The sequence below is a fragment of the Canis lupus genome, chromosome 21, assembly GCF_011100685.1.
Source record: "Canis lupus familiaris isolate Mischka breed German Shepherd chromosome 21, alternate assembly UU_Cfam_GSD_1.0, whole genome shotgun sequence".
NCBI lineage: Eukaryota > Metazoa > Chordata > Mammalia > Carnivora > Canidae > Canis > Canis lupus.
The window spans coordinates 15,316,479-15,344,195 of record NC_049242.1 but is presented as its reverse complement, the minus strand read 5'-3'; the positions used below and the strand labels follow the sequence as shown (position 1 = coordinate 15,344,195).

Here is a 27,717-nt window from a genome sequence, read left to right as displayed (position 1 = left end):
GGCATTTTCTCTTTGACTCTGAATATTATATTTCAATAAGAGGTTTCACTACACATGCAGTCAAGTAAATGCCTTTGTGTACTCAAGGGAACAATTTGGTAATTCAAAAGGACTGAAAAATTTCAGCACTAAAAGGAAAATGTTGTGTTTTGAGACCTCATGACAAACAGCTGAATTTGCCATTTGTGCTTATTAAGTATCATTGTTAAACAGAATGGTCCTTCAGCACAGATAGGTCTACCTGCCATTTAGAACTCAGAGCCCAGGACATGGGACTAAATTAAGAGTAAACTCTGCCTTGCTTTCAGAAACACACTTGCATATGCATTAAAAAATGAATAAACATTATAATTTACCCCATGGTAAGAAAGAGGGGAATGTATGGTATCCCTTGATGCAGTTCATGGTTGGATGCCAGTAAGCAAAGTAGTTGCATAAATTGTGTGCTCAGTTTTCACCCAGGGGTCTGGTGAACTGCTTGGATATGAACAGCTGAATTGTGGACATCTGAAAACTTTGCTATCCTAAACACTTTTGAGTTATCATGGTAAGGTGATAGCAGTCCAGCTTGTTAGAGAACACCATCATCAAAGCTATTCATGGACATAGGGAATTAAAACAAAATGGTTTTAGTACTGGCAATCTCTGTATTATGTGTAGGGGTGATGCATTTAATTCTCAACTAAAATCTTAGTTCATTCAAATGTTCATGGAGTACTTCTCTTTTGCTCAATAACTGTAGCTCTAGGCCTATATGCCAAAATTCAGGTTGTAGAATAATTTACCAAGTAACCATCTCCGAAAACTGTCAGAGGAGTTCCTCACATCAACTCTGAGGAAGTTCACTCTAGCCAGATTAGTGTCAGAGAGAGAAAAGACAAGAGTTGATGGAGGAACAAGGACAGATTAGAAAAAAAAAATGAGTATGCAAATAGAGACAAGTCATAAACTTCATTCAAATGAGATCTCTGAAATTTTCTGTCTGTAATACCAGATGTATGCCATATTAATATTTAATCAAGCTGCATAGTAAACCTGTCAAGTAGGCTATTAAGAAAAATTAAAATAAAAATCCTCAATAATTTAGAAACTGGTTTTTGATTAGCGAGCCTTTAAGCAAAGTGCTAGATGCTTCAAATACTCTTTCATCCCAATCTCTTGAACAGATAGTTACAGTAAAGTTTGAAAAAAAGGGGTCCAATGCAAGGGTTTTTTACTCCTGGCAATAAAATCATTCATCTTAGACCTTGGCCATTTCTTTTTCTGCTTGCCATACCACAGTGATTGATGGTCATGATCTGTCTTGGACTCTCCTTCATCTCCCCAATTCCTTCCACTTACTGCTCAGAATTTGGTCACAGACTAAATCTAGGGCTTGCATTTTCTTTTTCAGTGTTCATTAAATGCTTCCAACTTGCACAGGTCTGGGCAGAAATCATAAACTCAGTGTTTTAAGTGTTAGAATTAGCAGCTCATTCATCCCCTTAACTTAGGTTGACCCATGTTTAAGAAATTGTACAGAGTCCAGCTTCCCCAGGGAAGATGCATGTGGAGATGCATGCATAAGAGAATACTGAAATGGAATTTAGTATTAAACTTATTTAATACTAAATTTATTTATTTAAATTTAGAGAATACTGAAATGGAATTAGGGACAAAATGGAATTTTGTCCCTGGAGGAGAGGGAGATAATAGGGGGCAAGAAATGCTGTGGCAAGAAATTTAGATTTTTACCTAGTGGCAATGAAAGACCACTAGAGACTTCTGAACAGGGCTAAGCAATGAAGAGAGCTGTGATTTTTGCAAGATTTATCTAGGTATAAGCAAGGAGGGAGGAATTGGCAATGGAGTCTATTGCAGTAGATCAGACAAGATATAATGAAGATATGGACACCACAATAATGGCAGTGGAGATTTTAAAAAGACCAGTTGTGTTGGAGGTAACGCCCAAAGAATATGATGACTGATATAATAAAAGCCGTAGTCAAGAGAGAAGAATCAAAATAAAATTAAACTAAGCTTTTTAATTTGGTGACTGGGATAACCTTTAACTTAACTAGAGAGGCCAGAAGCAAGAAAAGATTGCACTGGTGAAGGGTATGTGGTAGAAGTTAGTATAAAGGGGACATCATGGGGTCACTTCTCAACATGCTTAAAGCTACTTCTGCACATGGAGCCTACTGAAATGTTAGCCCATACTAGGAAAACTAAGGAAAAATACATACATATAAACATATATGCCCATTTTCATAAAAGAGATTCATGCGCCACATCATAACTCGGACACTGTTAGAAATAAATTCATACAGAGCCAGAGAGAACATAGCTGCATATATAATACACGTGCATGTATGTACGCTAATGGCAATATATTTTGTGTGTGTATATGCATATGCATGCAGAAATCTGAGTTAACACACAAAAATATTTATATAGGCTCCATCTGGAATTGCTGAATATTAAGAAATTTTAATTAACTCTTAATTTGTTAAGTCAACAAATAATAGTAAAAACCAAGATTGTAAAAACACTGGAAGAGGCCCTTTTAAAGCATTGGGATGAGTATGTGCTTTGCTTTTTAAAATTCAAATGTTAGTCAATTATGATAATAAAAAGAGTAAAAGTAGTATAAACATGTATTTAAAATTTACAATTATTATTCTGAGAATAACCTTATAAATTAGATATTCAGATTATATCTGTTTTGCAGATGAGGAAGTTTGAGGTACAAGGAGATTAAGACACCTGTTCTGGGACCCACAGCTACTTAAGCCTGAAGTACCTTACCACTACATATGTGGATTTTCTTTTTTTTTTTTTTTTTTTTTAAATTTTTATTTATTTATGATAGTCACACACAGATAGAGAGAGAGAGGCAGAGACACAGGCAGAGGGAGAAGCAGGCTTCATGCACCGGGAGCCCGACGTGGGATTCGATCCCGGGTCTCCAGGATCGCGCCCTGGGCCAAAGGCAGGCGCCAAACCGCTGCGCCACCCAGGGATCCCCATATGTGGATTTTCTAATGACTGAGGTATACACATTATAAATAGCCATTAATATAATGACTTTTATAGTTAGAGTATTTTATACTTATTTTTTCTTCTTATACAAAGATAAGAGTTATAATCTTCACTGCATTTTCACTCTGTACGATTATAGACCTATATAACTGTAACATACAGATAGGTGTGTGTGTGTGTGTGTGTGTGCATGTGAAAAAAATAAAATATGTTTAAAAATATTTTTTAAATAATAACTACAGAAATATTTTTGCTAGATGGACTTTATCACTCTTGGTTTGAATAAAGTGGCTTAAAAAAGCCACAAGCAAGTCTACTTTTGGGTATTAAACAAAGTTATGATCTTAACATTTTCAGTTTTAGAACTTGGCCTTAAACTAGTTGTATAATCCTTAAGCACTAACAACATCTTAAAAGAAGACATCTCTTTTCTTATATAGGTTAAGGCTTTCTTGGCTCAGGCCACAGAAACAAGTATGCACATGTTTAATTATACAGCTTCTTAGAAATTATGACTTAGAGTGTTCTTGGGAAAGTCACTAGAAAAGACTTTTATTGTAAGCCAATTTCCTGGGAAACCACATGCCCACTTCAGATTTTCTTCCTTGCGTATTTTTGGTTGCTTGGCAAATTTAAATGAATTTGCCTAATCACTACTTCCTATAATGATTATCCATTTTTTTCCCTAAACTGTCCACAAACAGACACCCCAGCTGCTTGCAATGACCAAATCCATTTTACATATTAGGAAAAGACATTCTAAATTATTAGTGCATATTACCCAAATATTCATTACTGAAATACATAGCTATAAATCACCAGCCAGATAATTCTGGTTGAATATTGGGAAGATCAGCACTGCTATAGAGACAGAATCACGTATTAAAGGTCATTTCAGAATTAATACTTTGTACAATTATGGAATAAACATAAGGGTATGGAATTAGAAAACTATACATTTAGCTATATCACAAATTATTTTTCAAGGATCCCTTAACACTGTATTTATATAACCAGAAAAAAAAAATAAACAAAACCAAAAACAACTCTAAAACAAAAATAGTTGGGCATTAAGACTATCTATAAAATAGATTTTTATTTATTTTTTTTAAAGATTTTATTTATTTATTCATGAGAGGCACAGAGAGAGAGAGAGAGAGAGAGAGAGAGAGAGGCAGAGACACAGGCAGAGGGAGAAGCAGGCTCCATGCCAGGAGCCTGATGTGGGACTCCATCCCTGATCTCCAGGATCACGCCCTGGGCTGAAGGTGGCGATAAACCGCTGAGCCACCCGGGCTGCCCAGATTCTTATTTTTTATTATAACTGTTCAAAACAGTTAATGTAGCCATATTCACCATTTTTATATTAAATATTCTTGATGAATCTTTAATATAAAGTGAGAAAGTCAGTATTCAGGTATTTCTCCAATTCCAGATACTTGACAAAATATAGGATAAATTCCGAATATTACCTTGACAGGGATTTCAGACAGATATGTTCCAATTATGCCTACTGGATCTCCTTTCCAAATGCATCATAGTCCTTTCAACACGTTTAAAAGTGAATTCCTACTCTTCTCCCCACAGGGTCTCCTCCCCAGTCTTTCTAATCTCATAGATGGCACCCTAATCCATTCAATTGCTTCATTAGAAAACTGGGCCTCATCCTTAGACACACCCCACATCTACAGCAATAAGTGGAATCAATCCTATTTCCAATATATAGCTCAACTCTATCCATTTTTCTTAACTTTCTCCAAGTAACTCCTACCTGATCTCTGTTTCCATTCATGCCCCTTCAATGCATTTTCTTCACAGGAGCCATATGATCTTCTGAAAATGGCTAATTTGATCATGTCACTCCTAGGGTGGAAATTTTGCAGTAATTTCTTGCTGCACTTGAAATAAAATCAGCAAGGCTTTGCATAATCTGACCTCACTTACCTTGACAATATCATTTTATGTCATTCATTATCTTATTATTAAACATCAGTCACAACTTTTTTAATTTGGTGACTGGGATAACCTTTAACTCTTCCAGTTCCTGGAAGGTATCAAGATCTTTGTCAGGGCCTTTATACATACATTCCTTTATGTCTGTCTGGATGCTCTCCTTCACTTTTTATCTGGCTAACTTCTATTTTTCTTTTTCTTTCAAAGTTTAGCTGATGTGGCAATTTTTTTTTCTTTTTCTTTTTTAAGATTTTATTTATTTATTCATGAGACACACACACACAGAGAGAGAGAGAGAGAGAGAGGCAGAAGCAGGCTCCATCCATGTAGGGAGCCTGACATGGGACTCAATCCCAGGTCTCCAGGATCACGCCCTGGACCGAAGGTGGCGCTAAACTGCTGAGCAACCCAGGCTGCTCCTGAAGTGGCACTTTCTTAAAGAAGTCTTTTTATGACTCTCTATTTGTTTGGCCACTTTATAATCTTTAACATTCATTCTAGCATGTTTCCCAATTTACATTATATGTATTTTCTAGAAAGGGCTCTCCTCTCCTTGAACAAGAACCATTTCTACTTTTTTTTCATGAATCTCCACTGTTAGCCTCTGTGCCAGGAACATAATAAATGCCTAATATTTTTTGAATCACTGAAGGACTACATTGATGAACACCTCAAGCTAGCTCTGTATTATACACATATCATTGAGGCTAGTTAGCCCAGTTGGCTAGAGAGTTGATGCTGATTATAGAGAATGCCCATGTGCTCAACAAGCATAGATAAAGACCTGTGGGCATGTGTTAAAATTTTAAATGTACTGGAACATTTTGTCTCTTTTGGTTAAGATAAACCATGACACATGCTCCATCACAGAATTGATTTGATTTTGCCTTGCATTAAAGCAGTTGACTTTATGTCTTTCTCTCCCATGAGAACTTTCTGATTCTTCCAGCAGAATCACATCTGATTCATCTTCATCCTCCCTGTTGTATGAGTGTTTCCATGGTGTGAGCTCAATATTGGTAGAAATTTATTTTAAATATATCATCATTTGAAAGCAAAGAATTATAAGGTGCCAAGTGATGTTAACATTGCAAAGTATCATCTTATTTAGTGTAGAATCTAATTTAATTATTCAGTTTACTGATTCAGCACTCCCTGTGTCTAAGGCACTGGGAAAGGCATTAGGAATTTAAACGATGACTAATTAACATCTCTTCTTTTCTCATGTGTCAATAACTTTATATAGAAAAATAAATCCCTATTAGTGACCCCTCCATGGTGACAGTACAGAAATGTATGATTGAATCAACATAATCCCAATGGGACACCCCTCTATAGGGATCTGTTGGAGCCTGCTTCCTGGGATATGAGGTTAGTTCTAATAATAGTTTCCTGATTCTTCATGTCTCAGTAGACCAAACCTATTATTCCTATGCCATGCACTTTTGGGTTATTGCCTAGGTATTCTTGGTGGATTATGCTTACTTGTCCCCACTTCCCCTTTTTTCTGTCATAGGGCAATTCCTATCCTACTCTTTGCTCAAAGGAGAAAACAGTTCAGACTGAACTAAACCAGCCAGAGGGGGCCCTAGTTTCAAAGATAAAGGTCCCCAAAATCTATTCTTGATTAAATTAAGGAGTTTTGGCTATGGATTCCCCAGAACCTTGAAGTGCTCTGCTGAGCAGCTGGAGGTCATCAAGTGACTCAGCTAGCAGGAGGCCTGTTAATGGACGTTAATAATTTGCTGAGTGCTTCAAAGTGGTATTTGCTTTAGGGCTGTGCTGAATAATTGCTGCTAATTGAATTGTAGAAATACCTACTTGTTATTTATAAATAGTACATTTTTTTTAATAGAAACAATGTGATGCTCAAATTGTTTATCTTTAAAGCACCTTGTACATATGATTTTAGTAAATGTGTAGAGGTTAGAAAGCCTCTTCTTTCATACTTCCAGACATTGTGGTATGCAAGTACTGTATTTTTTCCAGATTTAATTATGTGATTTTAATGCATTTGAATTTAGCCCATGAGGCATATTTGTATATTTTCATTACATTACCAAGCAATTGTAGCAAGAGCTGAAACTATTTGTAGTAAACAATACTACAAATAACATGTATATATATAGGTAATATTTATTTGGCACTCAGTTTGGGCCAGTCACTCTTCTAAATGTTTTATGTGAATAGGCTCATCTAATCCTCACATTTCTAGGGGCAAATGCTATTAGTATCTGCATTATGTAGATGAGAAAATTAAGGCTTAGAGAGGTTAAGCAATTTGATCACAGTCAAACAGCTGGTGAGCCATAGAGGAGGGGTTTCTAACCTAGCACGTTGGCTTTGGAGGTTACACTTCTAATGAGTAAGATTTAGTTAAATATTTAATTTTCATAAACCCCATGGATAGGGTTTATCTGTATTTGGGTAGTATCTGGGACAGATCCCCATTGATCTCCATTTAATAATGAGGGGATTGGTCCAACCACTATCGCTCAGCTGGTAAGCGGCTGAACCAAGCTTTTAAACTCTGTCCTAACTCTTGGATCTGAGATCTTAAATACTACCCATTACTGCCTTCCAGAGAAGGCACTGTACCTTATTTCCTTTTTAATCTCATACAACCTTAGAAATTAAGTAGATTTTAAGAGAAAGAAAAATGATTTACTCAATATAGTAACTATCCAGTCATAATCTTCTAAAAGTATTTAAAAATACTGTTAAGCCAATTATTGGATTTTTCTAAAATATTTGAAATACTGTTAAGCTAATATTAAATGTCATCATTCTAAAGAGCCGAGCTCAAATGACTATTTTAAAAATTAGTCTACTAATTCATCTCACTGTTCATGTGATTCCCCAGGGTAAGCACAATTACCTCACTGTTCATGTGATTCCCCAGGGTAAGCACAATTACCTCACAATTTGTGAGCATTTTAAAAAAAAATAAATTTTAACTTATTCTGACTATTGTAAGTATAAAATGTTATGTATTACTTGTTGGGTGTGACACACAAGACCATTACAAATCGAAACAAATCACAACAGTAGTATCAAAATATAATAACTGTTATTTCAGGATAAACTGGTTTAATTATTATCATTCATATTACTGTTTCACTAAATGAGGAGTTACCATTTATATCTTAAAAATTAGAATTTATATGCCAGTGAGGTTATGATGATACAATAAGATTAAAAATTTATAGAAAAATACAAATGGTTTATTTTTATAAGAACATTGCTTATAAGGATTCCTAAATAAATCTGCCCTTTCTTTCTCTGAGTTTGTATTTAGAGTATTGATTTCCTTGACCTTCTGTATAAACCCCTATTGCACGATTTCAAATCTCTAGGTAAGCACCGAATGTCACAGCATAAAAGAAGAGAATAGATCATAGGTGTATTATGGCATACATTTTAGCCAAATGGTTTGTCACAGGCGTCTTATGGTGAGTTACTTATTATTTTTTTTATTATTTTTTACCTTTAGGCCCTTTGAACAGTTTGATTTCCACAACAGTCTCCAAAATGGGTCGTCTTCTACGAACGTACAGTCGCACGATAGACCCTGCTTCTTTGAGGGCTTCCACCGCTTTACTGTGGGAAACCTCTGACACATCAACCTCGTTCACCCGCAAGATACAATCATTGACCCTGAAAGAAAGGAAAAGAGGTAAAAGTTAGGGGTGGCTAGGAAGCTTTCTTAAAGAATATTATCATTGGTAGCTAACCTTAAGAAGTGGGGTAGCAAAGAGCATAAGCAATTTTAAAATGTTTCTATTTGGAGGAAACTATTCAAGTGAACTCCCCAGCCTTCCCAGCCTTTCCAAATGGACTGCATTACTGGTCAGGCCCCATCTGATACTCCAGTCCCCTGGGACGGTGAGCATCTGCACAGGTTGCAGTTAGAAGGACATATTTTAAGGCCTCTATCAGTTACATCATTATTTTGATTGGTTTTAACTGGTTTGACTGAGGGTTATGATTGCAGTGGTTCTCAGAATTTTCTATGGATTATACAGACATACCAAATGTAATCTTATAGATTAATTTTTCTTGAATTTTTAATTTGCTACTTAAAAAGGTAATATATAGTCATTTTAGAAAATCTGAAAAATGTAACAATGTAGAAAGAAGAAAAAATATACATGATCCAATCATCTAAAATAAACCAGTTAGCTTTCTGGTAAACTCTCTTCCTGTGTTTTTTTTCTCCCCACCCCCTGCCCCCACTCAAATTCATCTTACAATATTATAGATGCCAAAGTTCAGATTTCACAAAATTCAAAGAAAATCTCAGATAATCTTTGCCTTAAGTATTTACTTTGAAAGCTAAGAATTATGGTAACTAAACGCTCCTTTTGGGCATTTTCTCTTGGGAAGGAATAATTTGACTTTTCTATAAAACTGCCTAGGTAATTTGTATTTATGTAGCTATAGACTTCAAATCTCTTTTAGATTCATGATCATTAGTAAAAAATTTAATAATGGTTAAACATACAAGGCTTGAGACTGAAAGATATCCTTCCTTCACTATGAATATGCACTCTAGTATTTCCCATTTCAATTTACTGTGTTGCTTAGAGTAAAAAATAAGGGATTAACCTTGCTTAACTTCCTTGTCCCACCACCACATTCACATCTACCTGCCAAGTATATCTGCAACCTATCCACATTTTTTTTACATGTAAACATATATTTTTAAATTTTTTCTGTATAATTTTTTTATTGGAGTTTGATTTGCCAACATATAGTATAACACCTAGTGCCCATCCTGTCAAGTGCCCTCCTTAGTGCCATCACCCAGTCACTCCATCTCCCCACCCACCTCCCTTTCCACTATCACTTGTTCATTTCCCAGACTTAGGAGTCTCTCATATTTTGTCACCCTCTCTGATATTTCCCACTCATTTTCTCTCATTTCCCTTATAATCCCTTTCACTATTTTTTATATTCCCCGAATGAGTGAAACCATATAATGTTTGTCCTCTTCCAATTGACTTACTTCATTCAGCATAATACCCTCCATTTCCTACCCACATTTCTTAATCTGCACTGCTGCCCCCTGGTTGAAGTCAATATCATCTCTCACCTGGATTATTTCTACAGCTTCTACCTATTCCCCCTGGATTCTCTCTTGCCAACTTTTAATGCATTCTCCACACAGTGGCCAGGGTAAAGTGAATATGATTGGTTGCTTATTCACCTTCCATTCCCCATTTCCTTTATCCCAACAGTGCCTGCTTTGCTCAGGACATCCATTCCTTAGCAAATATTTGTTAAATGAATGAAATAATAAGCCTAAATTCAATTACTAGGCCTTCTATTTCCTAAGTTTGTAAACACTGATAATTAGCCTCTTAGCCTCTATGTTCACATCTACAAATAGATATAATAGTAATATCTACAATAAAGACTTACTTATGGGGAAGATTAAATGAGATTATGTACATGTAAATCTTTAGCAAAGAGTCTGGTATGTAATGAGCACCTAATAAATGGTTATTGGTAGCACTGAAAAATTTGATTTGTATTATTTTAGCTATTATATCCTTTCCATAATCTTGTGAATAAGACATTATCCACATTACAGAAATGAGGATTGTTTCAAGTGCTCAAGTTCTTTGTCTAAAGCTGTTAGCAATTTGGGTAGAGATTAGATATAATTTTAGGTCTTCCAATTTCAAAAGTTGGGCTCTCTCCTCTTAGGATCATGTATATCTAAATGTGGCAAACAGTTTCATGTATATTGTGTACCTCAATTCAAAATTATAACATGGTAGTGGAAATATTATACAAAAAGTATGGGCAGAATATTTTATAATTTTCCCCCCATAACTTCTCTATACCTATTTGGGGAGCTGAGTTATAGAGACTCTTGTCTCAATGAGAACCCTGATTAGCTTCAAAATTCTGAGGTGAAACATTTCACTTATTAAGATTCAATGATGTCATTTCATCATAACAGATGCTATGTCTTTAATACGTTTACACATTTCCTCTCTGACTGACAAAAAAAAAAAAAAAAAAAAAAAACACCCACCATGGAAAATTACCAATTAAAATGGTTTTGAGAATGTAGGCAACACGGGTGCCAGCCGCCCTGCAGCAGCTGGTCCTTTGAGAGTGGGTAATTTTGTCATCTCATAATAATGCAAACACATAGTGTTTACCATCACCCTATGCTCAGAATATTAATCATATCTTAAAACACTGCTTTCCATTGAAGGGAGTGGCTGACATTTAAAAAAAATTCTATATGCTGTATCTAGTCACACTGTACTAAATTTTTCCTTTTGTATACAGTGGAATCCTTAATTGTCAATTGCTGGGGTGAGGACATCACAGCCTAAATTGGATGTTTTTTTCCTGAACATGTGGAGGAAGGAGGCAATTTTAGTGCAGTGAAAAGAGCACTGAACTAGCCTTCAGGACACTTGGATTAGAGTTCCAGCTGCGTGACCATGGTCAAGTCACTTCATCTCTTTGAATCTCAGTCTCCCATGAAAAGAGACTTAAATGTGCCCAGAGTTAATGAGAGGACAGACAAGCAATGCATATGGGTATATGTGTGAACTGTAGTGTACAGTACATATGAGAGTTGCAGCTATTGATTGGTCAGTCAAAGATGCTGTGCTCAAGGACTTATTGAAAGGTGAACAGAATGGAAATGGAAATTTTAGGAGGGCTGGCTATGTGCTGTATACCATTCTAGTCACTTCATTTATTCACTGGCACTTAAACCCTACCATTTCTGAAACACTGATTCTCATTCTACAGATGATGAAATTTACTGACAAGGTCACAATGTTGTTGAGGACAGGAACATGGACATGATTCCTGGTTTTGCCTTTTTTCTGATACAGAGTTCCTCAGAATTGCTTGTTTTAAATAAATAAAAAAAATAGGGATGTGAGGGGCAGAGTTTATATATTCAAATTCTCAAAATGTAGAGGAAAGAAAATCAAGCCAAAGTAGAGCACTCAACTTCTGTTCCTCTCAATCAGTTGCAGTAGCATCTGGCTAGAGGGTCATAGTTATTTAAAATTAATTTGCTTTTACTACTACTAGATAATCTTTGTGAATAAAGCCACCATTTGCATTTGTTTTGAAACATAAATATATCACTAACTTCAGACTCAAGTATTACTTTGTCCCCAATAAAGAGTACAGCCTTTATCACATTCCTGATATGTATTAGAAATTTATTTGCATAAACCTTTTCTCTCCCCTCTAGCCATGCAACTAAGTTGATGATTTCATTTTTTCAGTGCTTGCTGTTTCAAATATAAGTCTACAATATTCACTTTGTGAAATATAACTATCCAAGAGATTAAAAGGCTAATTTTAAGCTTTTCCTTGTCTCCTTTTCTTTAGAATTCTGTTATATTTCCTTGCAGAAAATGTCTTTGAAAAAAAAAAAAGGATATTTTTATCATTAACATGTCGACAGAATCACACCTAAATTTTGCATTAAACAAGTAAGTATGCTGGAACGTGATACAGTATCATTGAAAAGTCAAATAATACCTGACAAATTATTTGTTCCACTTTGAAGATATGATTTAAAATAACATGTAATATCTAAAAGTATTTTCTGTTGTAAAATAAACTTTGTGATTTTACACATTTTTTAAGGATATCGGTTCAGAAAAAATGATCACCAAATGCTGGTGTTAAAAGGTAAAATTTCTTTTCATTATGCATTTAAAACAACCAAAAGGAAAGATAATAAAGTTTCAGCTCTAGTTCTTTGTGGATGTAGAGATTATGAGTGTTTTAAAAAGCATATTTTTACTGTTGTGTTTCTTGCCAGGTTCTATAATGGACATATATCACAGCAGAGAATCTAGAAACACAGGCCTGGGAGCCTTGGCAAACTCAAATCAGCCTGGGATCTTGTCTCAGCTTTCCAATTTAGGAGGTATGTGGTTTTGGACAAGTCACATGACATCCCAGAGTTTCTCTATTTGGAAACAGGGATAATAAGATGGCTACATGGATTAGATGAGATAATGCAAGTGAAGTACTTAGTATAGCACCAGACAACAGTACAATATTATAGTCATAAAAAAGGGATAAGCGATTTGCCTAAGAAAGATAAGAAGTGATTATAGAAAGAAGATACAAAAGGGAGAGAAAGGAAGAGAGCTACAACCAAGATACTGAAAGGGTTTCTTTAGTTTTATATGAGAAAAGGAGGAAGAAATAAGGTGAATGGGGTTTAGGGGGAGAAAATGCAAAAAGACGGCTTTCATAAGTCTTATTTTATGAAGTGTAATGTAATTCCCCTTAAATTTACCCCTCTGCTCCTACAAGAAAACAGGCAGTTGTTTTGATGCAACCTATATCTTTATGACAACCTTAGTGAAAGCTTCTAAAGATCAGGGCTTGGCAGATTTCTCACCAACTCATGCCTCTCTATCCTTGCCCCACTCCACACATCAAACTGTACCCAGTTATCTTCAGACCCTCTTAAGGCTTGATTCAGAGTGTGTTTTAGATCGTAGGGTCTGAAACTTAACTTTGCAGCAGCTATTGACTTTTAAGGGGTATTACGGAGTTGGCTTATCCTTTATTGTCTTCACTCAGTATTACCCTCTTTGGTCAAATAGATAAATTAATTACAGACTAAAAGGCCACATCATGCAGGAACTTGATCAATGTTTAATGTGTAGGAGGAAATGCAATAATACACTATCAAATAAAGAACAGTAGCTGGGGAACTACACTGTATGCACTTAAAAAAGAACAGTTGGTCACTTAAAATCAAAATCTGTTTAAAAGGAATGACTCCATAGGTTTTATGTAAACTATAATGAAACCAGAAAAGCTCTGCAGGTTAAGGTAACAAAAAGGTCTTATTTTTCTTTTATTCCTAGAGTCATTAAAGGTAGGTTAAGAACAACAATAAAACCCAAAACTTTAACCCCCAAAAGACAAGAGCTTTATGCCAGCCAAAAGGAAAAAAAATACCACACGCACACACACAGGCTGACCTGAATGACTTCAAATCATTATGACCTTTTCTAAATTTACCTAGTTATGTCTTTCTGCTCTTCCCCTGCACCCCCTCACGAAGTGCATGGGAGTATTCCCTGGGAATTTTAAAACTCTGCCAACTAAGGTTCTTCCTTATTGAAAATTCTCACCTTAAAAATTCACCTGCTACACTGACCTCTTTAGGTGCTATTAGTCCATTAAAACTGAGAATAAGGGCAGCCCCGGTGGTGCAGCGGTTTGGCGCCGCCTGCAGCCTGGGGTGTGATCCTGGAGACTCGGGATCCAGTCCCATGTCGGGCTCCCTGCACGGAGCCTGCTTCTCTCTCTCTCTCTGAATAAAATAAATCTTAAAAAAAAACAAAAAAACAAAAAAACAAACTGAGAATAAAAGGATCAAAATCGCTTATTTTAAGTTTTTCCAGAAAAGGAAAGGATTAATGTTTAGGAAGCATCACATATATGTCAATGTGGTAAGATCTACCAGGACTTTTTCTCCAAGAAATGGCCACGTGGCTTCAGGAGGAGTGTTAAGTTCACCCAACTTATCATGGATCGCTTGTCAGGTTTGGCCAGTCCCTGTTTTGGCGAATTTGGAATTGAAACCATGAGATTCAGACATTCTGTCTGAACATAAAATAATTAGTAGCCTGAGAATTTAACAGTGGAGGCCATTTACTACCATGCTGACTGAAATGGCAAAAGCTTACATAAGAATATGGGGAATAAAACAGATGTGTGCAAAGAAGCAAGGGCTTTTAGGCAGTTTGAGGGATCCTCCTGGGATCCCCCCAGTGCTTCTGTCCATGGATGTCCTTCCCAGGGCTTAATTGTCCAATTCATCCTGGAATTTGAGAAGATACTGCAAGTGTCCTTCTCTTTCATTTCCCTTTTTGATTAAGTTAGCTCAAGTGGATCTCCATTTGCTTGCCAACAAAAATTTCTAACTAATATAGAACAGGCTTTGTAACCAGTGCTTAACATGCATTATTTCCTTTAGCAATTTCCTATTTTCTTCTTTTTTCTTTTTTAAAAATATTTTATTTATCTATTCATGAGAGATACAGAGAGAGGCAGAGGCAGAGACACAGGCACAGGGAGAAGCAGGCTCCATGCAGGGAGCCCTATGTGGGACTCCATCCCAGGACTCTGGGATCATGCCCTGAGCCAAAGGCAGATGCTCGACCACTGAGCCACCCAGGTGTCCCCTTATTTTCTTTTTAATACTTAACTCAAGTTCATCTTGTCTTCTGGGAAGTCATCCCTGGTTCAACTGGTTTGTCCTGTGTCCTACCGCAAGGTAGCCAGTGCAAAATGTTAATAGAGTTATCAGAGTTAGCATATAAAAAGGATGAGATACCAAGTTAAATTTGGCTTTCAGATTTTTGTCTGAAAAATAATAATAACTATTCAGAAAAACACTTTTTTTTTAGTGTATGTTCTACACCATGTTTGAAACATACTAGAAGTTACTTGTGTTTGTCTGATGTTCAAATTTAACTGGGTGTCCTGTATTCGTAAAAATACAGTATTTATAAAAGTACTGAACTATGTGTATATAAATGCTTATATATTTTGCAACAGAAACTGAAACACAAAGAGGTTTATAATGACAGTAAGTAATGTCTAAGATAGTCTCAAAGCTCATGCACTCTACTATCCACATTTCTCTGATTAAAAGTAATTTTGGGAGTCATTTAAGGACCAATCCCAACTACTGAGTAACCATGAATGGGGTCAATAATCATACTGGTAAACAGTAAAGCCAAGCCAAAAAACGAAATCTAGATCAATGCTTCTTAAACTTTAGCATGAATTAGTTACTTGGAGAGCTTGTTAAACGACAGATTGCTGGGCTTCACTCCAAGTCTGTGATTCAGTAGTTCTGGAGCAGGAAAGAGGATTTATGTTTCTAATAAATTTCTAGGTGATGCTGGCCATGCTGGTCTAGGACCATACTCTGGAAACCACTGTGCTAGGTATTGAAGGGTTACTCACTTGGCTTATATATGGTTCATTCTAAAATGAACAGGAATACTCAATCTTATGTAGATCAAATCGACTGTGATAAAAAGTCCTGAGCTGACTGTAGACAGAGTCCTTTCAATGTTGCAGCTTTTCATTATAATGAAGTCTCTAAAGGCACTTGGACCAGGAGACCTCAGCTGCCACACTGTGTGAGACAGTGCAATATGCAAGCCATTTCCCAGCACTCATTCTCTCTCTGTTGCTCTTTTCTTGACTCTTTCCCTTCAGCAAAGACTAAGTGATGGCCACTTTATTCTACATTTTAAAAACAGGGCTTCTGCTCGTCTCTAATTCTGGGTGAGAGTAACTTGGGTTTATGATCCATAGAAGCCATCCCCTACAGTGAATGTACTGTTTTTCTCTCTCTATTTGCCACTTCATTTCCCTTATATAAAATGTTTGCAGGATTCTCTGCAGCTGTCATCTGGGAAAGATCACAGCTTTCCACAATGGGGGAAGAAATTGGCTATTTCAGCATCAGCGATTGGTCTTCCGGCACTTACCCAGGAAAGCAGGGAGGCCAGCAACAAATCTTGAGCCAGGTAACTTAGTGAGTAAACATGGAAAAGAGGCATGAAATGGGAATTTCAAAGGGAAAATATCATAGGACTGGAGATTACTTAGCCTACTCAGACGAATACTCTGTCTGCAGACAGAACTGCATGTCAATTTTCATGAAATGAGGTTCTGGTACTTTCCATCTGGATCCATTGGTGCAGTAGCTTCCTAACTGGTTTTCCTGACCACCAGTTAAGTAGACCCCCTCCAATTCATCCTGACACACAAGCCCAGCTTTAACTTCCTAAAGCAACTCTAGTATCATTTCCTCTCCCTCAGCATTCAAGAGTTACTTAACCTAAATAAAATAACACAATTTATCCTTGCATTACTAATGTCTGGCATGCAGTTGTCACTTACAAATGAATGAATATCATTGAAGGGAATCTAAATCTGATTTCTCTCAAACTCCTATTGTAGCTAATTTATATCCTCTTTGTCCAGAAAATATAATGAGCTCATTCTTGCCTCTGCATTTTATTTCATGGTGCTTTCTGCCTTGCAAAACCCTAATCAAGGCAAGCCTCAAGCCGTGGCAAGCTCATAATCCATAGCTTCATAAAATGTTTCCCAATCACTCAAATCATCATTGCCCATATTGCATAAAGTGTAAATACATAGTAGATTCTCATAAAAAAGCTATAGATTGACTTGGTACCCCCACATAACCTATAAGTGAATATACACAAGAAGACATATATTTTATTTTATTCTATTTATTTATTTTTTAAAAGATTTTATTTATTTACTCATGAGACACACACACACACACACACACACACACACACACAGAGACAGAGACACAGACAGAGACAGAGACACAGGCAGAGGGAGAAGCAGGCTCCATGCAGGGAGCCTGACATGGGACTTGATCCCTGGTCTCCAGGATCAGGCCCTGGGCTGAAGGTGGCGCTGAACCGCTGAGCCACCGGGGCTGCCCGACATATATTTTAAAATGTATTTGATTTCCTGTTTTCCTCTACTCAAACCTGTTCCAATCCCAGAAGTTGATATGAATCAACATATGTGAGCTTCATAATTATACATCTTCTCATTCTAATTAAATGTGGCTTAATGATATTAATGCAAATTTTAGTGAAAAGTTGAGAACTATAAGGAACATGGTAGTCTGGGAAGAATACTGAGTTACAAACCAGATGTGAATTCTAATCCTGGTTCTGCTACTTTCCAGTTAAGTAAGTAATCACCCCACCCTCTGCCTCCGATGTTTAAATTGGGTTCAGTGATGTTAAAATTCTCTTCTGGCTCTGGTGTTCTATAAATCAAAGTTCAAGGTCAGTTTATCCTGGCATCTATTCCTACTTGGAAGTCTGGAGTGTATCTCAAATGGAGAGGAATGCCAAATTATTCTCATTTCTTCGCAGTGAATAACTCTGTATGTCATTTTTTATTCTTTATCAAGGTAAATTATTCCAATACCACAAGTGGGAAGTTCTCTTGCTTTCTCAACCACACAACCAATCAGTCACTGTTTGTTTGTTTAAGGTTTTCTCTTTATCTTCACTTATCCTATCTATTATCTGGCCCTTATTGTTAATCACCTGGATGGGAGGGTGGGGTGGGAATCAACTTCCTGCCAGTCTTCTTCCCAGCTTTGCTCCCTAGAATACATCCTTCCAGTTTATTGCCAGAATTATGTTATTGAAAATACACATGACTGCTTTATTCTTCTATTTAATAGTCTTGAATTGGTCTCCACTGCCTACAGATTTTCAAAGATTTTAAAAATCTAAGCAGAGAAGTCCTTACTTCAAATGAAATCTTACTCAGAAGCCATATAATGTATATTTATTATCATATATAGCAAAAGCAGAGTTTCTATAATTTCTGCACTGGGGAGAGAAGGTATCACAGTGCAGCTTGATGGAAGGCCCTCATTTGTGATCTCTCAGAGGGCTCCAAGGGATCCCAAATTGGCACTGCGTATGACTGAGCTGGTGAGTACTGAAAGAAATCCAAGGAAAATCCTTTCCTCAAGCCAAGTGCCCTGGTGCTGATCTGGGTCTACTGAAGTAACTATCTTTATCTAATTTATATAAAGGCTTCCTATGGGCCAAGGTAGCACTACTAATGGGGCTCTGTGGAACATAAATTGAATTCACCTGCCTTTTTGGATAAGGCCCAAAGACCTTCACTTAATAAACAGGTCTTTCTACAATCTGGTTGCTATTCACCTCCTCAGCTCTGTCTCTTGCTATATCATTAGCAGTTTCTTTAAACATCATGCAAGTTCATAGTCTGGGACTGTCCCTTTGCCTGAATAGTCACCTCCAGATGCTACATTTGTCTGAGAACCTTACCCATCCTTTAAGACTAATGCTAATTCTTAAGTATCTTGATGGTTTAAAAGGGAAAATAGAAAAACAAACTATTCAATTTCAGTATGTTAAGTGCTATGCCAAGAGCAATATAGGATGTTTGAGGAGCCATAATGAGAGAAGCTGAGGTGGGTTAGGAAGGCCAAGGAAAACTTCTTGGAGCAGCCAAGATAGGTGAGATTTAAAGGCCAAAACGAAATTGTCCAGGTGAATATATAGAGAGAAGTGCTCCTGTAATAGCTTAGTGGCTGATGAGGTGAGGAGTACAGACCAAGTTTTGAAGGCTTGTAATGCATACTAAGGAATTGGACTTGAACCTAAAGGCAATGGAAAACTATTGTAGTGCTTATATAGAATAGTGTTTTAGAATGATTTCTCTAGGTACAGTGTAGAGATACTACGGAGACTTGATTAGATTCTGGAGGTGGAGATAGGGTAGAAGAAAGCAAGGATTGTTCTTAGAGGCTATTACATAATCGTGATAAAAGATATGGTAGCCTGGGTTAAACCAGTGGCAGAGGCAATTAAATAGAAAGAAGGGAAGAGATGAGAGGACTAATTCAAACCTACTAGATATGCTGATGGATTGGATGTGGGAGGTAAGGAAAAGGAGGAAATGTTTTGTTTAAACTTTTATCTCTGCCTATAAATCATGAGAAGAGAAATTTGATCTTAAATTCATTTTTGTATCTTTAGTGTGTAGTATCATGCCTGGCACAGAGTTGGCAGTGAATATTTGTTTGATTAATAAATAAATGGATTTTAAAAGTGAGGAAGTTAGTCAATGACATCTTTGCTGCCAGTATCCATACTTTCCCTCATCCTTCCAGTGACCTTGTCCCATGAGAGTGCTGTCTTATGTCATCTTGTTTCTCTTCTATAAATATACTCAACTCAAATGTAATCACTGCAAGAAACAAGCTATCATTCACAACCCTGTTTGCATAAAAAAAAAAAAAAAGAATTCCACTGAGAGGGCAAGGTCTAAAGAAATAAAAGAAGCAAGTAATCACCAATGATAACATCTCAAGTATTAGTTGAGAGATATATCCGATATGCACAAACATGCACATTCAACCAACATTTACTGAATGTCTGGTATGTAGTGGCAGGTATTGTGTAGGCACTAAGGACACAGAGGTGAACAAGAAAGGTACAGATGGCCCCTGACATGGCGCTGGAGAAAAGGAGATTGACAAGAAGATCCCAAATCACATCATAAGGACAGGAGCCTGTCACTTAAACACAAGACTAGCTCTAGCTTAAGCACATCTTCCAAACTTCAGAGTTGTTTTAATTTCAGGTTTTCATTTATTATTCTTACGATTACTATAATTTTTGGAGCTTAATTTCCATAGAAAGAAAATAAGTGAACCCTAAGAGAAATTTCAAGTATACTATGTGGCAAACTGTATTTGTAATCTTGCCCCTGCTTTTGAACTGTTTTTCACTTACCATGAATATAAGAGGTATTCCTTGAAGTTCCCCCATGAGATGTATGCAGTAACTTATGAACCAGTAACTTCTCTACACTTCTGCTTACACAGAACAAATATATATTATCTGATGGTAAGTGATTTTGGCAGTTTATAAGATGCATAAAATATTTAAGAGGAAATTGTCAGCATCTTTAAAGATTCTTAAATTGTAAATATTAAATCTCATGGTGAGTAAATTCATTGGTTGTTACAGGGAAACAATTCACAGCATTTGTATAGTTCAATAATAAATAAGATATCTATCTAACTTATCATTTGTTTTCTCTTTTTTTTTCTTTTAGAGAGAGAGAATGCAAGTGGAGAGGGGGAGGGGCTGAGAGGGAGAGAATTTTAAACACCTCAGTGTAGAGCTCCATCTCATGACCCTGAGATCATGACCTGAGCCAAACTCAAGAGTCAGATGATTAACTGAGTCACCCAAGTACCCCCATTTATTTGCTTACCTATTAGATCTTACCCCAGAAGAATGTAAGCTCTAGAAATGAAGAAATCTCATCTCTGTTCTCTTTTTTATCTCCAGTGGCTGGCACTTTTTAATCTCAAGTGGCTCACACAATAAGCCCCTATCATTCACTCAGTTTTCCTTGTTCCCTCCCTCACCCTGTATCTCCAATCTATCAGCAAGATCAATCTGACTCCAAAATAGATCCCAATTCATCCATTGCCCTCCATATCCACTACTACCACTCAGTCTAAATCACCATCACTTCTACCTGGACATGCTGGCTCACAGTGTGGAGGCCGGGGAAAATTAAGGCCATCCCACCTAAAGTTTAGCATTAGCACAAGTGCAGCCATCTTAGGCCCCTGTGAATAAGAGCTGAACTTTATGGGAAAAACTGCAGAATGTCCTCAATGTCCTTGGCAGGTAATCCCATATCAGAAAGACAACAGAGCTCAGAATTGCCCTCTGCAGAGAATCCCATATCAGAAAGACAACTGGGTGGCTCAGTGGTTTAGCGCCTGCCTTCCACCCAGGGCATGATCCTGGAGACCTGGGATCGAGTCCCACATCCGGCTCCTGCTTGGAGCCTGCTTCTCCCTCTGCCTGTGTCTCTGCCTCTCTCTCTCTCTCATGAATAAATAAATAAATAAAATCTTAAAAAAAAAAAAGAAAGAAAGAAAGAAAGAAGAAAGAAAGAAGAAAGAAAGAAAGAAGAAGAAAGAAAGAAAGAAAGAAAGAAAGAAAGAAAGAAAGAAAGAAAGACAGACAACAGAGCCCACCCCCGTGGTAGAAAGTCCCATATTAGAATGAGAACAGAGCTCAATGCCCTTGAAAGCCCCATATCAGAATATGAACTTGAGAAATTCCTCCATCCCTTCTGAAAACCACTTCGGAGTCCAAGTCCCTGCTCCGCTGTGTCGGGTATACTTGGACCCAAGCTCGAGCTTGCTAATAAACCCTCGTGCGCTTGCATGGGTGTTGGCTCCTTGGTGGTTTCTCAGATTCGCAATCTTGGGCACAACAATAGTTTCTCCTCCTGTTCTTTAGAATATATTCTCTACATGGAAGCCAGAGTACCTGATTTTTAAATTTGAATCAGATGGCTTCACTCACTCTTTGCTTAACCCCTCCAACTTCTTCCCATATCACATAAAATAAAATCCAAATCCTCTTACCAGTCTTATATGTCTTACCTGGCTCCCACTTCTTCCTATGCTCTCATCTTCTACCTCCCTACCCCCATATCCTCTTCTCTCTAGTTACACTGGCCCTTCTTGTTTTATAATATATGCCTAGTTCAACTCTGCCTCAGGGCACTTGATTTTAGTATTCTTTCAGCTTTGAAAGTCTTTCCCTTACCTTTGCTTCGCTAGCTCCTTTTTGTCATTAAGATCTTACCTTAAATGCCACCTCCTTAGAAGCCTATGGGAGCACCCAATCTAACATGGCCACCAGGTACTCATCCTACATCACTCTGCTTCATTCTTTCAAAGCACTTATAACTTGCGGTATTTTATACATTTATTTATTTTCTGCCCAACAGACAAAAATGTAAGTTCCTTAGAACAGAAACCTTGTCTTGTTGACCATTTTATTCTTAATGCCTAGGATATGCCAAGCCCACAGCAGTCATTCAGCAAACAGTTAAATCACAAATAAATTAATGAATGAAAGGATGAATGAATAAATAGTAGTTCTACCTAACTTGGATTGGGTTTGTCAACAATAAAGTATATACAATCTTGCTATCCAGATTTGAATTCTGATAGCTCTAGCTCAAAGTCCTTTTTAAAGTCAAACCCATAATTATCAGAATTATTTAGTACTGGCAAAGGCTGTGAGCAATTTTTTATATATCAGATTATGCTAAATTGCTTAGAGGTAGTAATTTTTGAGGGTAGATGATTAGTAATGCTGTTTTTGACCTTTTCTAAGTTACAATAATCAGCTATTATTGTTTATGTGATTTCATAATACCCATACCATTCATCTCTTCCTAGGCTAAATCATATTTCATAAAATAAATTCAAATTAATTATGTGATGAAAACTCATGACACATTTTGAGATTGGTTCTATTCTATGATCCCATAAAACCAAAAAGAGAGATCTCTGATTTAACGGTTGCATCAATATGTTTTCAAATGGCACCCTTACATTTGTTCTCAGCTATGGTGGAAAAACTCAAGAGGCCTGGGAACGGTAGCCAGAAGGTTTATGGTCACCAGGTAGAGTACCTTTGCTGCAGATACCTTCTCTCTTTCAGTAACTAATTCTCTCTTTCATTTGAAATGAATTCCTAATTTTTTCTTTTATAATAAGTCCACTGTTGTCTGTCACTTTGCATGACTCTCCATTTATTTTAGAAGTAAGAAGAATGGGGGACCTACAAGATGGTAATTTCATGGAAGAATTTATTAGAGGAGACAATAAGCACCAGTGCAGCACAGGAGAGAAGCTTCCAGAAGATAAAGGAGACTAGAAAGGGATCCAAAAGTAAAACCACACATTTCCTGGACTCCTATGACAACAAATGTAGTAACCTCCAGAAATGATGTTTATAAAACACTTCAACAATATTAATCTAGTTTATTCTTAAAGCCTGGAGATATGCCATGCAGATAATTCTATATATTTTCAAGTGGAAAAACTGAGACAAGTTAAGTGACTGACTCAAATTCACACAGCAGATAAAAGATGTAAATAAAGGGGGTCCTGGGTGGCACAGTTGGTTGAACATCAGACTCTTGGTTTCTGCTCAGGTCGTGATCTCAGGGTTGTGAGATCAAGCTCCACATCAGGCTCCATGCTCAGTGTGGAGCCTGCTTGGGATTCTCTCTCCCTCTCCCTCTGCCCCTCCTGCTCATGCATGCTCTCTCTTTCTAAAATAAATAAATGAATCTTTAAAAAAGTTAAATAAATATGGAAATAAAAATTATACACTCATCTTAGTATTGGTATTATGCTCTTGCCATTTATCACTCCTATTTATGCTGTCCTTCTGTTACAATTGTCTGCCAAACCCCCAATCCTGATTGAACTCAATCCTCTGTCTCCTCCAATGCCTCTTCCAGAGCATCTGAACTCTGAAGTGCTAGAGAAAATCAACAGATGATGGGAGTTATTATAAATTCATGATCTCCAAACACCTGGTCAGCCGCTGTCCCTTATCTGATAATGATAATCTCAGAACCTTTTTTTTTTTCCTTTTGTCACTTCTAGCACATTAGTTTGCTTCATACTTCCAAGAGAGAAAAATAAACTATCTGATGAGAAATCCGTCAACTTATTATGCCAAATTTACATGATTACATGCAAGTCCATGTTCTCTACTCTCTTCCTATTCTATAGTGGAGGAAGTATCCCTTCTGATGCCAAAGGTCCATCAATTCACATTTTTTTAAAGACTTTACTTGATCCTTTAATCTTTTTATATCTTGTATCCTTAAACACTATTTTTCCACTTAGTTCAGTCTCTGAACATTTAAACATGTTCTGGTATCTCTTAGGTTTTGAAGAGCTTTCCATTAACTTGACATCTGCCATTGGCTACTGTCCTTTTTCCTCTTTACAAACCAGATTCTTCGATGAGCTCTATTTCTTCATCATTCTCTATTTCTTCCTTCCCACTCTTTCTTTAATCCATTCTAATACTGTCTCCTCAAAATGCTCCTACCAAGAAAAATATAGAAAATGCTTCTACTAAATTCACCTGGTTTTGGCCAGACTTAATGCAGTCTCTTCAGTCCTGATCTTGGTTTATCTTACAACAATGTTGAAGGCAGTTGCTTAGTCCTTCCTTGAGGTGTTCTTCTCCTGTCTTCTGTGACCCTCCAGCTTATCTGTCTACCACTCTGATCACCATTTTTTACATCCTCATCTTAGTCCTCATCCAATCTATCAATCTTCATACTTAGAAAACAAAAGCAAAAACAAAACTATGCTCTGTTCTGCATGCTTGAAATTGACATCTAATCATTTTTTCACCATAGATTTAATAATAAATTAAATACTAATTTAAATATTAGCAAAGGTTTTAATTTCTGGCTTATAGTGAATTGTAAAATTTTATTTTCAATGGTTACAGCATTGTTTCAAATTTATATAGTAAATATATAGTATTTATATATTTATATTATATGATATATTTATATAGTAAATATATACCAATTTGAAATCCAAAATCACTAGTTTAAAATATAAATTAACAAGAACTTTTGGAGGAATTGAAAAAATTTTTTCCCTTGAACTTATGCTTTCATTTCACTTCCATGGAGTTTTATACTAATATATTCTGTGTTAGAGCATCTCATATGGATCACTCTGACATACTTATATAAAATAAAATTGCATGTACAAACATAAATCCTATGATTTTTCCCCCCAAATTTTCTGTGTATATCATATAGCCTCTAAATGTTAAAAAATTATTTTTGACTGAGTTGTCATATTAATAATAAATAATTAATCAAAATAATCTAAATATATTATGAAATTTATAAATCTAAAAACAATAAAAATGCAATCATACTGGGGATTTGTTTCTTGATGGAGTAAGTGAAGCATTTTAAAATTACCTCATGTAATATAAGACACGATTTAGAATTCTTATTTTTCATTTCTATAAATTTAAATGCTAAGAAAACTTGCTCAGAAAAACACTAGATGGGAATGGAAAAAGAACTTTGAATTCCTTCTAAGTAGAATGCCTTAGATCCTGTAATATATCATTAATACTATTTTATTTTATTTTATTTTATTTTATTTTCATTAATACTATTTTAATAATCTATCAGATTATAATTCCTTTGCAATTTCACTAAAAGCAAAGAATGGGAAACCACATGACTTAAGGAGTTAATTACGCAATTATTTACTTCATTGATTAAAGTCATTGACTTCCTCATCCTGAGCAACAATATTTCAGATTGTTCCTTTGTATCTAGTAGTAAAATAATATTGTTATACTAGTAGTAAAATAGTACTATTTTGAATAGTAACTAGTACTATTTTATTATTAATTTAGTAGAATTTGCAGTGGGTATTACATACCCTTTTCTTTTGTAAAATAGGAGAAGAACAATTATAAGTAGAAAAGTGGCAAAGAAGAACCCACATGAAGTGGCAGGTTACTTCTTGGATGATTATTTCTTGTTATTCTATACATTTTCAAGGAAGTCTCGAAATTTCCTTGACTTCAAAGGCTCACAGTTATGCATCCAGCCAGATCTGTCAAAGTTTCTAATCTGTATGTTCAACTGCATAAGTGGTATATCCACCAGAATTCCTCCTAGGCATCTTCAACTTAATATTATTCAAAGTAGAACTATTAAACTTATCTTCCAGCTTTGCCTCTCTATCAGCCTTTGCCAGTTCTCACGCTCCTACCTCAAAATCATTCCAATCATTCTACTACCTGGCAAACTTTTTGAAAAGAAGAATGTTGTACACCTAGCACATGAAATGGGGCCCAGGACAGAGAAAGCACTATTGATTCATTTGAAGGAATACAACTTCTCACATCGAATGCCAATTAGTCAATAAGCCTTATCCTTAAGTATATTTCAGAATCTGTCCATTTCTCTCTTTTTGTCAGCATCTTAGTCCAAACTCTTATCATTCATCACCTGAATGACTGCAATAGCTCTCTAAGCTGCTCTCCCTGCATGTATTCTTGTCAGCCAAGCCAGACTCCTACAGCAATCAAAGCGATCATTATGCGTTAACAATTCAGTTCAGCCACTCTCTCATCAAAACATTCAAAGTTTCATGATGCTTTTCTAAGGATAAGAACAAATTACTATGGCATTAAGGCTCTCTCTGCCTGATTTCTTATGTACTACTCTTTCTTTTCATCTTGTGCCTGTCTACGCTCTCTCACCAGCTCTAGTCCCAGTGACCTGTCCCCAATTCTCCTTCAGGCCTTTGGACATATTTTCTCTGCCCAGAGACCCCTTCACGCCTTTTCTCTTGGCTAGCACTCACCTTTTCCATCTCAGCTTATATACCACCTCTCTGCAAGGCTGCCCTGGGCTAGGTCAGGTCAGCCTGGGCTAGGTCAGGTCAGCCTTTCACAGCTCATGTACTTTCCTTTCAGAGCACTCACTTCCACTCCATGTTCATTGTGACAGAGGACTGAAAGCACATATCCTGTTTTTCTTGTTTCCTTCTCTATCCTAGCCCTAAGTGTCTGCTACAGAATACTCAGTAAATATTCAGAGGACAAGCGGATCACAAGTCTTGCTTTATTCCTTACATTTGTCACGTCACTCAACTTCCCAATTTCAGTGAGTGTCACTGGGCTTGATGACAGTGGTATCAGCTCGCTCAAGATTTCTCACCCCACTACACTGAAAATCCTGAGGTTATCTCCTCTCATTCCCCACATTCATAAAAAATGGCTTTGTCCACATATTTTCCTGAATCATATCTGTATGTCTGATGCCTTAATCTGAATGATGGAGAAGTGGAAATGTAGAGATGAGTTTCTGGTACATAAAGCAGCTCTGGTACTCTAATGCCCAGCACAACATATTAGTCAATAGAGTAGCTTTAAATGAAGCTCTAGAATATGTGTATTTTTACAATAATATATGTTTGAGATAATGAATATTAAAGTTCTTTCGTGTTTTAGTTCAGACATAAAAGAATCAGTTATTAGTTCCTTCTTCAATTCACTGTTTTCTGAAAGGAAAAATTGCCTTTTTTTCCCCCTAATGGTCCTGCCTTTCTCTTTAGTAATTTACAACTAAATTAGACAACAATATTTAAAGAAATTAATGGAGGGTAGGAGTAGAAGGGAAATAATATCAGCATTTTAATTAGTAATAGGGTATTGTAGATTTTAAATTGTGGCCCTGATGTCTGTGTTT

General features: G+C 36.5%; 1 protein-coding gene across 29 annotated transcripts in view; it reads right to left on the bottom strand.

Annotated features, from left to right (window-relative positions):
- Positions 1-27,717, bottom strand: part of DLG2 (discs large MAGUK scaffold protein 2) — a 1,987,603-nt gene that overhangs the window by 534,538 nt on the left and 1,425,348 nt on the right. For all 29 annotated transcript variants that reach the window (XM_038568427.1, XM_038568453.1, XM_038568428.1 and 26 more), the window contains one exon: positions 8,462-8,631. In XM_038568427.1, the coding sequence (XP_038424355.1) occupies positions 8,462-8,631 (170 nt within the window). The remainder of the gene's footprint in view (positions 1-8,461; positions 8,632-27,717) is intronic.